Source organism: Choloepus didactylus, chromosome 7 (assembly GCF_015220235.1).
Source record: "Choloepus didactylus isolate mChoDid1 chromosome 7, mChoDid1.pri, whole genome shotgun sequence".
Taxonomy (NCBI): Eukaryota; Metazoa; Chordata; class Mammalia; order Pilosa; family Megalonychidae; genus Choloepus; species Choloepus didactylus.
The window spans coordinates 12,149,005-12,167,070 of NC_051313.1; the positions used below are offsets into that span (position 1 = coordinate 12,149,005).

Consider the following 18,066-nt stretch of genomic DNA (forward strand, 5'->3'; position numbering starts at 1 on the left):
GAATAAGAAGTAAAATTATACCTTTTAACAGCTTGGCAGCTGCTGAATCTCATAAGTTCTTCCAGGTGGAACAGGAACACCTGCTGTGTTGCTGACCGTGCCAGGCGCCTTCCAGAGTTTCCTCTCACTCCACAGCGTTGGTGGGCGATGGCAGGAGGGGGGCCGGGGTCGGTCCTCCTGGTGCCCCGGTGGTCCAGAGTCCCCGGACAAATCCCTGAGGACCTTCAGACCTTCACCACCGGGGAGTGGAGGAGAGTGTTCCTCCAGGCTCATTCCAGAACATTCTTGCCAAGGTGTGCTGTGATTTGCATCTGATAGAAGAGAGAGTAGCAGTGCTCTCAGGGAGGGAAAAAACTCGGAAGTGGAAAACAAAATCACAACCTTGAATTTAGTTTCTGTTTGTATCTTAAACTTCTTTTTTTTAATTCTTTTTCATTTTGCTGGCCTAAGCATTAACCTATATCCTTCATTTATTTGTGAAAGGAAGTTATTGTTATTAAAATTTTGTATTTTTGTTCATTTAAGTTGTTATACTATAAAAGGTAAAATATACTCATAGTTTAAAAAAATTCAACCTATAAAGAGTAGTGTAAAATAAAAAATAAAACTAATGCCTGCCAGTTCTCATGTTCAGTAGCAGTTTCTTGCATATCCTTCTAAAAATGTTCCCTGCTTATAGAAGCATATATGTCCCTATATATGTCTATTATTTCTTTTTTTGAAACCATGATTATACTTAATACTGTGTGTTTTTATTTCATCAGTGTATCTTGGACATCTTTGCTTATTAGCACAGACATTTCTGTTTTGTTTTGTTTTTTCAACAGTTTCCTAGTATTAAAATGCCCAGTTTTCTTTTCTTTATTTCTAAAAAACAAAACCCAGAGGAGAAAAGTATCTTCTATAAATACTTCAACATTAACACAACCAAGCGTGTTTGAGTGTAAATGCCAGATGTATAGTAATTACTTCTGCGATTGTGGAGAAATTGCTGCTCACATCCTATGATATTTTTGCATGTGTCCTTCTCCACAACCAAGGTGAATACTAAAAATTCTTACCAAGTGAACACTAGATTTTGGTTTTCCTATTGCAAGATAATTATGTAAAATTTCCATTACAGCTGGTCCCATCATGAGAGGAGAAGAGTTTTTTAATTGTTTTCAGATTCTTTACTGAAAGTAGAGAGTTGGTAAGAACAGGCTGAGTTAATTCAGAAGGATTGACTCCAAAACTGGAGTGCACACTCCAGTTGTATTCAGGAACAGCTGTTTTCTTCTTAAGTCCAAAACAAGAACAGAGAACCCAAAAGCCTCCGATAACTTCATTCTAGTTCCTGTTCCAGCCCAACACTCACACACAGAATTTCACATTGGCCGCCCTGCCTGCCCCTAAGAAAAACAGTCAGCCTTGGTCTGCTTGTGTTTCTCTTCGTCTGCAGAGTATCAAATGTCTGTTTACCCTCTTCATCCCCAAAGTAAACAACTCATTAAAGCCTGGAGTACTTGTGCTGTACATGAGTATTTAAAAAAAAAATTACTTTATATAAAAGAAAAATTTTTTTTCCCATGTTTTGGTCTGGTGAAACAGGTTTTCCAGATACCTAGAAGTAATTAATGTACGCTAGATCATTGAAAATGGTCTTTGCATTACTTCTTTCCTATTGCTAAAGAATATCAATTCATATCTCTAGTAGTTCTGTTTATCAAAGGAAGTACAGTTTAATCTCTATGTTGTTACATTAAATTTAAAAAAATATTTTATGCTTAGCTTTGCTTTAGAATTTCAGGAATATTTGAAATTTTTTTATCTGAAGAGAACTAAATCAAAACTAACAGTGTATATCAAGGATAGTGATAAAACTGATCTGAAATCTTATAAGTAAGTTAAAACTAAAGTCCTTTTTTGTGTCCCATGAAGACTTTCAATGCAGACAACACAGATAAAGATTGCTTCTTTCTGCATAATTTGTTTCAATAACATATTTTGAGGAAAAAGTATTAATTTCATATTAACATATGATTTACATTTGAAAAAATGTGTATTAGCCTCGAGTCTAGAGAGCTCACAGGTCCCACAATGCGGTGGGAGGCTAGTCCTGTGCTCGTGAAGCCAGTGGGAGTCACCCCACACCCCCAGATCCCGCTCCGGACACAGAGCCCTGAATGCCCTACACAGAGGGACTGAGAGGCACCCCGAGTTCAAGTCTCTCCCATCCTGAAGGGAGCCCCTGAGGCCTGGCTCTCTTGAGGCCTGTGGCCTGTGCTGCTGCCCCTTGCCCCCCTGTACCACTGGCCCAGCCCGTTTGCGGCTCCTCCAGGCAGTTCTGCTCCCGTTTCCCAGGACCCTTTTCACCTTGACAGAGTCAGCCACAGGGTGCTCATCCGCCCAGCGGATCTATCCTGGGCACAGGACGTATCCAACTGCCGGTGGTGCTGAAGTGAAGGGCTGAGCCAGGAACCCCCTGTAGGGTTCACCTCAAAACTAGATCAAGAGAAAGGGTCATTTCCTTGATGTTTTCCTAACTCCCTTGCTTAAAATTCCACAAAATAACAGAGGGGCAAAATCATTTTCCTATTTCCAACCCACTACTTATTCAGCTGATTTGAGCCTCCAAGTGCAACTCTGCCATGTCTTATGTTCCTACATGGATCTTCTATCAACATTCAGTTCAGAAAATAATATCAACTCTCAATGAAGATTCCATGATTGTTCTCATGAACCATCCGTCATCATGTGTCGGACTTGCCTTCCGGGCTCTTCAGACAGTCTCAAGTGCAGTGGACATTTTGTACTTTCTTGAAATCTACTAAGAGGCTACCAAAGACAAGTATAGATTTTAATCTTCAGTGAGGGGGGCGGGGCAAGATAGAGAGGTGTGGAATTTAGTTAGTCTGCTAGAGCAACTCGTACATAGCCAGCAACAACTAGTAAATAGTCTGGAACAACTGTTAAGGGACATCCGTGACTGTTCACACATCGTACACCAGTCAGGAATGGGTGGAATAGCTGAGATCGCAGCTGTGCCAGTTTGAAACTGTTACGGACCCCAGAAGACCCATGATCTTTTAATCCAGTCTTGTTGGGTGGAACCATTTGATTGAATGTTTTCACCAACATGTGACTCACCCAACTGTGGACCAGACCTTTGATTAAATTATTTCCCTGGAGGTATGGCCCTGCCCATTCAGGGTGGGTCTTGATTCATTCCCTGGAGTACTTAGGAGAGCTCAAGAGCCAACACAGATGTTCATGCTTGGAGATGCTTGGAGATGTAGACAGAAGGATGTTTGGAGATGCTAAGCTAAGAGATGAAGCCCAGAGTTTACCCCAGAGAAGCTAAGAGAGGACCCCCAGATGCTTAGAAAGAAATGCCCTGGTTGAACAAGCAAGGATGCACAGAAGCTGAGAGAGGGAAGTTAAGAGAGACAGAAGTCGAGACATTTTTCAGAAAGCCACTTTGAAACACAACCCAGGAATAAAGGACCAACAGACACCAGCCACGTGCCTTCCCAACTGAAAGAGGTCTCCAGACACCATTGGACTTCCTTCAGTGAAGGTATCCTCGTGTTGATGCCTTAGTTTGGACGCTTTTTATAAATAAATAAAAGTAAATTTGTAACCTAATAAATCCCCTTTATGAAAGCAAAAAAAAAAATAAATCTTCAGAGAGCATGCATAAAACCATAAAACTAGTGTTGTTCTCGGTCAAAACAGTGTTCCACTTGGCCCCACGCTCTCTAAGGGTTAAAGGATGTGATGATAGCATGATAATGTTTCAAAGGTTAACCAAAATGTTAGTAACATCCTTCTAATAATCTGTTAGAGATCAAACTGGAAGACGTTATTGGGAGAACTCCCACCAGTTGTCCCAGCCATGAATTGTCCTGAAGATAGTGGCAGAATTGATGATATCAGCCGCCCCATCTTCTAACTTGACAGGCAGCATTACCTTTCTTCAGGCGTGCTCTGACACCCTAACTCTAATGTCCCCCTGTTCCGTCCAGCTGGCTCCATCCCAGGGTTTCTCAGCCTCAGCACTGTTGGCACTGGGGGCTGGATACGTCTTTGTTGTGGGGGGATGTGTTGTGCATTGTTAAGATGTTGGGCAGCATCTCTGATCCTTTCCCATTAGATGCCAGAAGCAGCCACCCCCTCCCCCAGAGGTGACAATCAAAAAATGTCTCCAGACATTGCCAAATCTCTTCTGGGGGTCAAAATCATCCCCAAGTTGAGAACTGCTCCATTTTAAATTAAATTTGTCATATGTTTTAAATGTCTGTGCAATATTATACACACATATATATGCAATATTATGCATATATATGGATATGAGTGTGTTTTTTCCTTAGATTACAATTCATTATATTTTAAAGATACTCTTAATGAAATTTTGTTTTCATGATTCCATTACCTGCATGTATATGAGTGGCAGTGTTGGGGTGATAGACTACACTCCTTAAAAACAACAGCCTCGAGTCAGACGGGAGACAGAGATGCTTCTGGAAGAACCATCACGATGGTCACCCAAGGAGAACCCCAAGTTCAGTTTAAACTTGTATTGGTTGGCAATGGGGGTAATGGAAAAACTACATTCGTGAAACATTTGACTGGTGAGTTTGAGAAGAAGTATGTCGCTGCCTTGGATGTTGAGGTTCATCCCCTTGTGTTCCAATACCAACAGAGAACCTATCAAATTCAACATGTGGAACACGGCTGGTCAGGATGAATTTGGTGACCTGAGAGACGGCTATTATATCCAAGCCCAGTGTGCCACTATAATGTTTGATGTAACATCAAGAGTTACTTAAAAGAATGTGCCTAACTGGCATAGAGATCTGGTATGAGTTTGTGAAAACAACCCATCGTGTTGTGTGGCAACAAAGTGGATATTAAGGACAGGAAAGTTAAGGCAAAATCCATTGTCTTCCACCAAAAGAAGAATCTTCAGTACTGTGACATTTCTGCCAAAAGTGACTACAGCTTTGAAAAGCCCTTCCTTTGGCTGCTAGAAAACTGACTGGAGACGCTAATTTGGAGTTTGTGGCCAGGCCTGCTCCTGCCCCACCAGAGCTTGTCATGGACCCAGCTTTGGCAGCACGGTATGAACGTGACTTAGACGTTGCTCAGACGACTGCTCTGTCGGATGAGGATGACAGCCTGTGAGAAGGTGAAGCCGGAGGCCAGCATCAGAAGTCTAGGTTTATAGGCATCTGTCCTGTGATGTCAGTGGTGCAGCACATTTGCCACTTCATTATATAGCTAAGCAGAACATACGCTTAATCTTTAGGATACTGAAGGAGATGAATGTGGCCGTTAAAAAAAAAAAAACCTTCATTTTTTGACTGCATATTTAGCTGTTTTGGAACACAGTTGTTCCCTTTTTGAGTTTCAAATATAAGACTGCTACAGTCACATAACCAAAAAAAAAAAAAAAAAAAAAAACAGCCTCACATACAGATGCATTGAGCTATGGGAGCCTCAGGATGAGATGTATATGGAAAATGTCTCATAATTAAATGTAGATATCTACTGACAGCCTTCATTTGCTTTGCTCATCTTTGCAGCAGTGTTCTTGTTGTTACTTAGCAGTCACAATAATGCAGTCGTGACGGCCTCCCATTCTAACGTGGTTGTCCTGCAGGTCACGTAAAAAGGGAAGAACCTTTTCATATTTAAGTGTTTCTTTTATCCTGACAAACCATGTGAACAATAAGAGATCTGTTTGAACATATTGGGACAATTTGCTTTTATCCTTTTTTACCTGAACTTCTCTAAACTTAATGAGTCTGTTCTTTCTTTTTATCCTCACTGCATCTTCCCCATCATTGTGGGTGTGTTTAAGCTTGTCATATGTGCAAGCACCCACTGACACAAAGCTGTGACTTAGCACAGAGGAGATGGGGTGTCAGTCAACTTCCAAAGCATGACTTTGTGAGGAAAACACTCTGTGCCCAACTCCTGCCAGCTTGCAGAGTCACTGAAGAGAAAGCAGCGTGGTTCCAAGATCCACAAAGACAAACCCAGCTGGGCCAAGATCACGAAGGCCATGTATTGTCCTGTCCTAAACTCGCTGGCAGGCGTGGTCTAAATTACATTTCACATTGATTTTTTCCATACAAACAATCTGATATAATGAGCCACGTTTATAATCACAACTTGTGTAATCACCACTAATACCACATATAATTATTCATGCTGTTATAACTGATAAATCTGCACCTTGTCAATATCATAAAACAAGCATGGTGTTGGTGCTTGAGTGGAAAATGATAGCTGTCTCTTAAAGAAGACAACTAAAGAGCAGATATAAAAGCAACATGACCAACAGTTCTGTCTCCACTAATATGAATATAGATGCATAGGTACACGTGCAGAGGTGACAGGGAAGGAGCACTTGGGCATTTAGGTTGGACAGCAGAGAGATGGCCAAGCCCCCCTGGCTCATAGGAAGCTCCTTCCTCCCATAATCCCGTAGCACACTGTGTCTTCTACTGTGTTTGTCACCTGCTGTCTCATCACCAGGTCGTTTATGCAGGTGTCTCACCCTTGCTGAGTTACGAGTCTCAGAGGGACTATGTCTTGAGTAACATTTATTTTGTAGGGAGGGGGTGTGAAATGTCTGGTGGTGGGGGAGGTTCGCAGGATTGAGATTCAAGCCAGGAAGAGGCGGTGGAGACCTCAGCCACCCAGGCCGACTGGCTCCTGGCTCTGCCTCCTGTCTGCTTCCAACTCACAGTCAGGAATTAGTCCCTGGGTTCTCCTGCCTCACAGAGTGCCAGGTGGTATGTACCACGTTATCTCAAACTTGGCTAGGCTTCCGATCACCTCAGGAACTTACAGAAACATTTCTGTGCCCACACCCTACCCCATGTTTGTTTATCTTTGGGAGAAACTGATCCCTTTATATCTTGGAAAGCCTCACTTGTGGACACAAAGGTTAAGGCATTTTGCTACAGGATGCTTTTCCAACTTCACTAGAGGAATAGCAGATCTATTTAGGCCCCTTCTATCAGCCATTTCGGGTGTCTACGCGTGGTCTCTCAGCCATTCCATGTGGTCTGTAAGCCGTTCCACGTGGCCATCAGCCATTCATGTATAGTATGTCAGCCATTCCACACAGTCTGTCAGCCGTTACACAAAGCTGCATTCCGGAAGCCAGTGGAAATCAATTTCCCAACAATCATCATGTTCCCACCAAAGTTTCTACCTTAGAACTTTACATAATAAATGATTGTGATTTGATTGTGACAGAACTCCCAAAAACTTGACAAGACATGTCAGGAAAAAGCTTAGAGAAGGTAGCAACTAAGAATGGTAAAAAGAATAATTTAGTTGATGCACAAAATCTATGCTGAGAAATATTTTTGAACACTTATTAAAAGTACGTAGTTGTTTCATAAAATCCTTAAATCTTCATAATAAAGATGAAGATGGAAGAAGAGTCAGTCAAAAGAAACTGAGGCGAAAGGAAAAGTGTAGCCTACTTTTTTCTCCTAGCATGGCTTGTGCATATTCTTCCTTTTCTGTCTCTTTCTTTCTTCCTCTTTGGATGGAAATGAAGAGGTGAAAAGTTCTTTGAAGGCAGGGACTGTGTTTTGTTTATAATTGAGTCCCAGCATCCAATGCAAAGCTGGCATTCAGTAAACATCCACTGAATAAAGGAAGGAACAGGTGAACGCACAATTAAGAGAAGCTCTGCTGAGATATCTTATTAATCTCCCAGACCAGACCTGAGGCCCACCTGAAGCACCAGCCCTGATGTGGCACCTGCACGGCAGAGGGAGCAAAATGCATGTTGATCTTCAGCAAAACACGAAGTGCTACAGTGAACTCCGCAGATCAGTCATGTTTGCCCTCAGGCTCTCCAATTTCCATCCCTAATCTACCTCTAGGGAGTGTTTCAGTACCAAGAAAGGAATTGGATGACCCAAATGACACTTCAGTTTGCAAGAATTGTGAAACTGGGAGTGACATTCTGATGCTCTCCACCACCTTAGGTACCTGCAATCTGTTCACTCACCCAAACCTGGCCACTTAGATCCCCAGGAAATAAACGCGTGGAGGCAGCACGATGGAGCGGGTGACACCAACATGCACAGCACATGGAGCGTGTTGCTCAGGTTCCTCACCTTCCTGGTCCCAGGGTCCAATGTTCTCCCATCTCTTCGGAGTTCAGTTGTGGCTCAAGGAAATCACGGAGTCGTCTTGGTTGTCTCTGTGTGGGACCTGTGCTTCCTGGCACCATCTAGTTCAACTCTTAGTGCTTCCCAGCTGACTCCCCGTCCCATTCTCAACAGCACCCAGTGGAAATGAGGCCTGTGTTTCCCAGGCTCCCATCCTCTTACTCCAAGTCGCCTGTGCCTCCTGCCTTCCTGCAGAGCAGCCATCCAGTACAAAGTCCCCCAGCTTCTCATTCCTCCTCCTGCTGTATTTCTGTCATTTCTCCCTCCTTTGGCAGCTGCTCTCAGTTCTCACATAGAGAAATGCCTTCCTTTCTGTGGCTTCCCATATCTTCTGACCCCTGCCAACCAATGATCCCCACCCTCACTCCCCACCTCCTTGGGAGTCTTCATTTTTTTTATTCATCCAACCCATGGATATTGAACGCCTGCTGGTTTCCAGGCACTGTGGATGAATGGAGCCCATACAGAATAATGACGAATAAAACAGAAGTGGTGCTTCCCTTTATGGGACTTACTGTCTATTGGATGATGAGAGTGACTTTAATAAGAGTCACACAACTACACATATAAGCGACAAACAGGCAGTGAGGGGGACTCTGATGCCATGTGGGGAGAAGAAAGTGGGTTGGTTTGGAAAAGGGAAAGGCAGTTTGAGGCCTTAGACACAGTGTGCAGAAACCCGCATGTGACCAGGAAAGCTGCTCCTTGGAGGACCTGAAAGATCAGCAGAGCAGGGAAGGGACAGATGGAGGGAGGGCAGGAGGGACCAAATCCAGCACAGTTCCCACTCCATACCCCAGCTGTCCGGGTTATTCACACCACATTACTTTGGCATTTCAGATGTATCAAATTCTACATCCCTAACCCAAGCTCCTATTCTGAATTATCCAAGTTTATTTCTAACTGCCTACTAGAAATTTCCACTTAGATAACATTCTGGTATCTCTGATCCAATATGCCCCAAACCAAATCCATAAGAAACACCTGATTTTTTTCTGTGGTCCAAATGCGGTGATGGAGTTATCATCTACACTCCCCTTCAACAAGTTGGAAATCGTCATCTACCTTAACCTCTAAGGAGTTCTCTCTAAGCAGTTCTCTCTCAGTAGAGCAGATAGTCTGATGGCACTTTTCAAAAAAAAAAAAAAAAAAAAATAGCATAATAGTATAAGTGTTTTCATAGAGTTCTGCAGGAAATGTTAGGGGAGCAAATTGAAATGGCCCTCAGAATAATGGGGTCAGGAAAGGCTCTCTGGAGGAGTTGATTTCTGAGTTGCATTTTGATTGGGAGAAGGCCTAACTGAATGGATGGGCAGATGGGGAAGGTACCTGAGACACGTGAGGGAGCTGGGTGTTATCCTGAAGGTAGTGGGGAGCCATCTTGGGATTTAAAGCAGGGACATGACATGATCACGGTGGTGGTTTCTAAAGCTCACTCTAGAAGCTCTGACAAGAAGAGACTGGGAAAATCAGTATTGGAAGAATAAGACTGTTGAGTAATCCAAGCCAGAAATAACAAGGAGCTAGGATTTGGGGACAAAATCCACGTGAAATGAAAAGGGAATGCCAGATTTCTGATTTGTACCTCTCAGTTGTGAGAATGTAGGAAGAAGCTCAGTTTGGGACACGGGAAGTTTGCAGTCTGCGGCAACCAGGTGCAGAGGTCCTGCAGGCATCTGTGGAGCTAGGAGAGATTGGCTGCAAACTCAGGGTTGCAAAGCAGTTATGAAAATTGATGGATCCAAATGTGTTTTTGGACAGAAAAACGCTCTGTTTAAACTAGCTTTGCTGCACACTTCCAATTGCCAAGTCATTCTGATGAGTGGTTAGGGTCTGAGGTCAGGTGTGGACTTGGAAGTCATTAGCATGAACATCTGGTTGAAGTCGTGGGAGCAGGGGAATGGAGAGATGGAGAGGGGATGGGGCCCAAGTCAGGGCCTTGGGCTAGGAGAGCAGGAGCTGTGGATGGCACCACCTGGTGCAGCCCCCAGCTGCCTGCTAAAACACCTTCCGCCAACAGAAACCAACTCGGGCGACGTAGCACTAAGAAACCTTAGTCAACTCCCCGTTTATGAAGACTAGACTCATAAGTTCTTATCTGAATCCCACTCCTTGAAGATAGAATGGAAGCTCTGACCTCCTTTTCCTTATCTCCCCAAACACCCTCTTGCCTGTGGCCCTGCAGACACCTGCCTCCAGCCTTTGCTGGCTCTGTTTTCTCAAACTGAATACTTTAGGGTGTTTCTCCAATTATCAGAATCTCCGTTTACCCCTCAAGGTCCAGCCAAGTCCTCCCTCTTCTGTGACTCCCATTCAGAAGCCTCCAGTTACAATCCAAGGATTCTTGGCCTTTGTTTCCAGGGGTCTCCATTTCACCTTGATCTTCACACATATCTCACTATGTGCTGTTGGTTGTGCACATCAGCCTTGTCCCGTTAGAGTATAAGCTCTCAGAGGTCAGGGCTCCTGCTCTCTCAGCTTGGGGTCCCCACAGTGTCTAGCACAGCTCCGAGCTCTGAATTGGTGGTGGTGGGTTTTTTTGGTTGTTTTCTGTTTGTTTATTTGTTTGTTTTTAATGCAATTTCATTGAGATATTTTCACATACCATACAGTCATCCAAAGTGTACACTCAGTTGTTCACAGTATCATCATATAGTTGTACATTCATCACCACAGTCAATTTCTTAACATTTTCATTACTTACTCCAAAAAAAAAAATTTAAATGAGAATAAAAATAAAAGTAAAAAAGAACACCCAAAACATCCCCTACCCCCCATTCCACCCTATTATTCTTTTACTTTTTTGTCCCCATTTTTCTACTCATCTGTCCATATACTGGATAAAGGGAGTGTGAGCCACAAGGTTTTCACAATCACACAGCCACACCGTTTAAGCTATTTAGTTATACAGTCGTCTTCAAGAGTCCAGGCTACTGGGTTGCAGTTCAGCCGTTTCAGGTATTTCCTTCTAGCTATTCTAACACCCTAAAAACTAAAAAGGGATATCTATATAATGCGTAAGAAGAACCTCCAAAGTGACCTCTCAACTCCATTTGAAATCTCTCAGCCACTGAAACTTTATTTTGTTTCATTTCTCTTCCCCCTTTGGTCAAAAAGGCTTTCTCAATCCCACAATGCTGTGTCCAGGCCCATCTCTGAGAGTCATGTCCCACGTAGGGTTGTTTTTAATTAGCACAATTAGCATCCAAAACTACAAATCATGAATCAAGCTGAAGGTCTTTACTTTTTGACATAATATGCTTCTAGGACTTGCCTCTTAAAGCAGAGGACTTTTTTCTTGGAGAAAATAATTGGAAAATTTAGGATCAAAGAAATCAGATGCACAATCAATTCTAAATTCTGAAATCAAGAATGATCTCCTGACTTGTATGTATGGATATTTAGAATGATAAAATTGTGCTCCTGGAAACCAGAATTTTAGCCGTAGAGGAACTCAAAAGAGGTGGTCAAGTCCAGTGGTTTGTAAACTGTCCCCTTCAGAGCCTGGTCCTTAGGGGAAGCTGTGGGCTGGGGAGCACCAGGCCATGCAAACCTCACTTCAGCCAGAGTAATTCTACTTGAAGTGTTCATATATGAAGCGTTCACACAAAATTGTTTTGCAGAATCGTTTTGCTATTAAATCAGATTGAAAACCACTAGCATAAGCCTCAGACTGCTACTTCTTTATCCTTGGGCATCCATTTCCTCATCTGCAAAATAGAACGATGGTGCAGTGGTAGCTTGAGCTTTCTTTCATTCTGAACCCTGGCACATTTCAAGTCGAACACAGACCCAGAAGAGGTTAAGGTGGTAGCTTGAGCTTTCTTTCATTCTGAACCCCGGCACATTTCAAGTCGAACACAGACCCAGAAGAGGTTAAGTGCCTTACAAACCAGGACTAGAATTTAACCACCAGCTCTAATTCTACGGGAAAGGTAGGTGTATCAGGATGTATATAAACCGCATGTAAAAAGAGCTCTACTGTATCCTTAATTTGCCTTATTTAAAGCTGGTTTGCTGTCTACAACAACCTTTGGACAGTTATCTAATTTTCCATTCATTCTTCAAGTTCATAGAAATATTTGGGTGAGTTGCCTGCATGCCCATTTCTCTTTTAAAATACTGCTTAAGAGAGTTGTTTTCTTCTTGGTAAACCTCCATGTAATGAGTGGAAGCATTTAAAATCATTCCATTAACCACTCCTTTATACTGAAGTCTCACTGCATCTACAGTTTAAAAGCAGCACTAAAGTTGTGAAGTTTGGGAAACAGGAGTCTCTGGATCCTGGTCCTCTCACCCATCTGCTTTGCTTTGTTCATCTTCCTCCCTTCGTTCCACCTCTCCTGTTTCAAGGATGTCCCTGAAGAGGAAACAAAGCCACCTGTCTGAGAGGTGTGCGTGGAAAGGAGGAAACAAAAGGCAGCCATGCCCTTGGCCGTGGATGGTGGGGCAGTTCATGGGCTGATGGACTAACAGCCCTGGGGGCTTTCAGTTTAAAGATAAAACGAAGCAGCTCACAGAGACACCTCCTTCTTCCCCCCTTTCTGCCTCCATGAGTGTGCCACCCACGTGGCGTGCCGCTGCCCAGAGCAAGGACTGAGCAAGTAAAGGTGTTTAGATGTGAAGGATCAGCCTTCATCAAATGTGTCCTTTTCCAGACCCATGTTAAAGCTTAGTAATGTGGATCCCCTACTGATGTGGAATTCATAAAAGCACAGGCTAAGCTACTTCTGCATCACGAAAAAGGAGGTGGGTATGCCAGTGTGGTGATCTCGTAGGAAAGATGGCAGGGGCCACGTTTAACCCACTTAGGATGTCACAGGATCCATTTCACATGAACAGGGTACTGTCACATATCACTCATACCCATTCATTAAAGCAGGTTTGGCAAGACCTGCACTTGGCCACAATTTGTTCCTCATTTGTTAAGGTCACAACAAAAAATTAAAAATGACATTGAACCAACAATGATATATAATTCAGTCTGATTTCTCTCCCCACAACCACTGGAACGGGTTCAAATGGAGGAGATTTTCTGATAGAGCTTTCATAAGACATCCTTTTCAAAAGTTCAGTAGTTCTACAAAGTTTTTTTATACATGTATTTATGGTAAGATGCTGGTCTTTCCCTGGGCAAAGAAATAATATCAAGACCATGTAAAGAATAAAGCACATTTCCTTTAATTGCTGTGTTTGGAATTTACTTTCTAAGCCTAGAAATGAACTAAACAAATTCTGTTACAATTGCAGCTTTCTGAGTTAGGTTTTGATGGTTTTCTTTGTTTCTTATGCTCTTGGGTGAGAGCAGGTAAACTATTCCACAATCTGAATTAGACCTTGAATTTGAAATTTTCTCTGTATGTACTTTTCTTTAAAACACATTTTTAACTGAGTCAAATTGCCTTTGCTGATAAAGAAAAATAAAGGCATGACTGGTTTTTTTGTTCTATGAAATTGGGCCTCTTGCTGTAAAAACCATCTTTTCCCACTAAGTCGTCATTTTCTGTAATTCCTGTTTTCATTATATGCTTGATTAAAAGCTATACAGTTAGCAATAACTATGGTCCAAAACACAGTTTCCTCTTGAAATCTTTATGATGAGAAAAATAATACTTGTTTAAAGACATTCAGTGCCCAATCTTGCCAAAGAACATTATCCTGGAAATCTGATTGTGAAGAAGGAAATCTAAGAAGGCAAAAGAAGTTTCAGTGGAGATAGGAGTGGGAGAGCAGTAGTTACTCAAGTTAGGACGGAGAAAAGTTTGTTCTTTTCTTTACTTTATTAAGGTTTTGTTTTTTGGTTGTTGGTTTTGTTTGTTTTGTAATTAGGCAGGCATGGTGTATCTCTCTGTTCTTAATTCATAACTTCAACATGGTAACGTTTATAGTTTCTATGTGAATTATAAATGGATCCTTTCCATAACATTTATCTCTAGGGAAAAAAAAATTCGCAGTCTGTTTCATAGCAACATTGGGTTGATTTATAAAAAAAGTGTAAAATACTATGTCCACACTACTTTCCTGCATTGTGCTTTCATTTGGAGCTAATGTTTCCAATTCTAGAAGAATCCTTTAACACTCAGTATAATTTGACACCACTGGAAGTGCTTATTAATTTCTCTTTCACAAAGTGCCATTAATAAAACAGATCTACTGAACAAATCTTGTAAAAGATTTAAAGAGCTTTCAGATTTAGAACTTTGCATGTAGTTCAATGATATCATTGTGAAAATAAGGGGCATATTGCAGAAATTACCAAGAGAAGATGCAGCATTGAAAGATAAATTCGGAGCTTAAGTCATATGCTATGCAGTATTTCTAGATTCAATTGGGCTGATTGACAACTGACTTTTATAGTCACACACCTGAAAAGCAACTATTTATAAAGAGTGCTCACATAAGGACCACACTCCACTTTATCTAGTTTATGGATGGATGAATAGAAAAATAGGGGAAGGAAACAAACAGACAAAGGTACCCAGTGTTCTTTTTTACTTCAATTGCTCTTTTTCACTCTAATTATTATTCTTGTTATTTTTGTGTGTGTGCTAATGAAGGTGTCAGGGATTGATTTGGGTGATGAATGTACAACTATGTAATGGTACTGTAAACAATCGAAAGTACGATTTGTTTTGTATGACTGCGTGGTATGTGAATATATCTCAATAAAATGAAGATTAAAAAAAAAAAAAAAAAAAAAAAAAAAAGAGCGCTCAGACTATCTGGACTCCTGTTTCCTTGGTTTAAACCCAGGGAAGGGAACACATTGCTGATAGGGATGTTCTCTCCTTTGGGAAGTTGCAGGGTTTTCAGCGCATGGATATTCACTGTGTCGTCTTCTCTCATCTCAGACTTACAGCTTGTCTGTCTTCTTTTCCTTTCACAGCAGCCAGTCATTAAGGACAAGTTCCAGGATTTCAGCCTGGGCTCGGAGGCTCTCACACAGTGAGAGCTTTTTCCCCAAGATAATTTGCGGTGATAGTTGGGTTTGGTTTTTCTTAAGGATAATTTCTCCATTTCCCTTTTTCATCAGATATCATCACACTTTAAGTTAAATTTCAGATCGTTAATTTTTAAAAGAGTTTAGCTAGTTTAGACTCAGGAGAATGTTTTAACGGTTGGACTTTGAGGATGTGTATTACCAAGTCATAGGAAATAGTATTAAATAAAATATAACTATCACACTATACTTTAGACCTATGTTGACATTTATTTTTGTTTGACATTTTAGAATGGCATTAACTGAAAACAAGTGGATGATGTGGTAAAAATAAAATTAGGAAATGCCTGTTTTGTGTAATTAAGGTATAAAAGCCAATATCCAGAACATTGTCATTGTATTTTTTCTCTGAAGGTCTAATGAATTTGAGCAATTTATTTTGAGGCATTTATTTATAAAGATCTCTGGGAAGTTTTTACATTTTTATTTGGTACTTTCTGTGTCACTGAGTACATATACAGAAAATTCCTGTTTTAACCTCAAAAATAATATTTACATCAAAAACCTTGTCGAAATCTTTCTCAATTTTTGTCATTTTTAGATTCTTTCTTGGACGTAGTATTAGGCTCAAAGTTCACATTCACACCACCCACCCCACTAGTTAACTCTAACACGAGTGCAACGGCCTCGGGCAGCTTAGGCTGCTCTACACCCACCTGCCTCATGCACACGTGGACACATGCTTACACTTACACACACAGACACATGCTTACACACATGGGCACACATGAGCCCTGCTGAATTTACCTTGGGAAAGCATTTGTTCAGGTTAACCCTGCTATACATTTTGACCTTTTGAAGAATAATATATCCCTTGTAGTTCAAAAATTCTGATTCAGGTGACAGTTTCATTTACAGGAGTTATCAAGTAAAACCATGCCGTATTGATAGTATTTACTTCTACAATCAAAAGACAGTTTTTAAAGGGAGCTTAAGAGTTCAGACTCATGAACCAGAAGGTATCTGAGAAATTCTCTGTGTCACTCTCTGGGTTAGAGTCAAGCAAATGAGGGGAAAGGCCTGTGCCCACATCACAGGGCACACTGGTGTCAGAACTGGGCCACGACTGGGGGTTTTCTACCTTCATTACATGCTGGCATGCCCCTTGGTAAGGTGCTGTTTGGTTGTAAGTTTAAAACCTTTCTTCCCATGAGATAAGATCGACTGATAATTACCTCATCATAAATAGCCCCATGTCGCTCCAGGACGCGTTCACTTGCATCGTCACGTGGGATTCTCACACTGTCCCTGGAGAGATGCAGCCAGTTTTTGAGCCCTCTTTTCAGATGGTGAGGGACAGACCCCACCCAGATCCCGGGTCCTCAGTGTCCTCGTCTGCTGTGTCCCCACGCCATCCCTCGGCCTGCCATTTGGGGTAGACACACACCCCACCTCTTCCAGTTGTTTTTGTTTTCTCTCTCAAGTGGGTTCTCAGGCCTAAGCTCTGAGCCGTTGACATTTTACATCGTGGTAGATGATACAGCCACCAACCTTAGGGAGCTTATATCCAATGACAAATCACACATATAAAAATAGGCCGAACAAAGGGACGGACTCTGTTTCAACAACAAAAACGGTGAACATGTTTAATACGGCATAGGAACAGTGCTCTCGGTATCTTTGAACTGGGTTTATTTCAACTTTAGAACCTTGTCGCTCGTGTTAGTGGATGGAAAAACGCCTTCTGCCCATGCTTCCTCCTCATTAACATTGGAAGCCTGTTTTTGGAGATCCCCAAATTCAGGTTCAGCAAAGTGTCATAGCCATCCCCCTTCTCACGGCTGCCAGGGAGCGCAGCTTCTCCTTTAGAACATGGGCTCTTAAGCAGCCCCGGAAAATAAAGAAATGTTCATGAGAAGCTCAGGTTCATCTAAAGCCTTCGGGCTTTCCCTAGACTCATAATTTCTTAGAAGCAAGGATGAGTTAAGATACTTTTCTGGTGACTTGAAACTGTGGGCGAGTTGAATGGGAAAACACTGTAGCCCCATGTGCAAAATGAAGTCACCCCAGGCTCACTTTCTTTAATTTGCCTAAATGAGTCAGTTGTAGCCAAGTAAGTGGTCATGGGCTAAATTTTTTTGTTTCTTTGCAGCCCTGCCTTTCAGTTTGCAAAATTTTCTTCTTAGTTGGTGACCAGCATTTTTAAATGAGCCACCTAAGACTGCCCATTACCACTTTCCACTTGAATTTCTTGTCTTGTTCTTTCTTCCACCTTTTTTTTTTTTTTTTTGAGAAATATCAATCACTCTGTGCTCACAATTTATACACATTTTAGTAAAGACACACTCTCTTTTTAAGATACCAAGAAGAAAGTTTGTAGGTTAATTTAACATTTTCCTGAATGTTTTAAAATTTCACCTTTTTGTATTTCATACCGCTATGATGTTCTTCATTTATTATCTCTGCTCATATCAAAGTTTGTAATGAAGCTTATACAAATATGGTATAATCCTTAATAAGTGTAGCTACTGTTCCTTAGGCACTGAAAGATTCTATCTTGAGTTTTGTTGTTGTTGAACATGGGATTCTTTATTTCATTAACAGCCTTGGTCAGAAGTTAATTCGGATAGTCAATCATATTTAAAATTAAATATGTTTTATTCATAAACATTCAAATGCAAATGGATGAATGATTGGCGTCTCCTTTTTATATGGTGCAGCTACAAGAGTCAGTTTCAAGTATCCTATCACTCCCCAACTGTGTTTTTTGCATCTAGTAATCTATTCCAAACTCTTTCATTTCTTCTCTTCATGAGGAGTTACTAGTTCTTACTTTCCTTCTCCATTTCTCAGCGTTTTTTCTCACCCCCGGTTTCTCGACTCAAAACCATCGTTGTCAGGTGTGTGACTTCACATTGTGCTCAGCACTGAGCTAGGTGC

At 41.6% G+C, this 18,066-nt stretch overlaps 1 protein-coding gene across 6 annotated transcripts in view; it reads left to right on the forward strand.

The window, feature by feature from the left end:
- AHI1 (Abelson helper integration site 1) overlaps nucleotides 1-18,066 on the forward strand; it is a 259,799-nt gene that overhangs the window by 229,915 nt on the left and 11,818 nt on the right. Inside the window, exon 24 of one of the 6 annotated variants that reach the window (XM_037842192.1) lies at nucleotides 2-1,480. The exons of 2 other annotated variants lie outside the window; for them this stretch is intronic. In XM_037842192.1, coding sequence (XP_037698120.1) covers nucleotides 2-13 — 12 coding nt within the window. In that variant the 3' untranslated portion in view covers nucleotides 14-1,480. Of the gene's footprint in view, nucleotide 1; nucleotides 1,481-18,066 lie in introns of those variants that run through there. 3 more of the 6 variants (XM_037842191.1, XM_037842188.1, XM_037842189.1) reach the window with 3 other exon arrangements.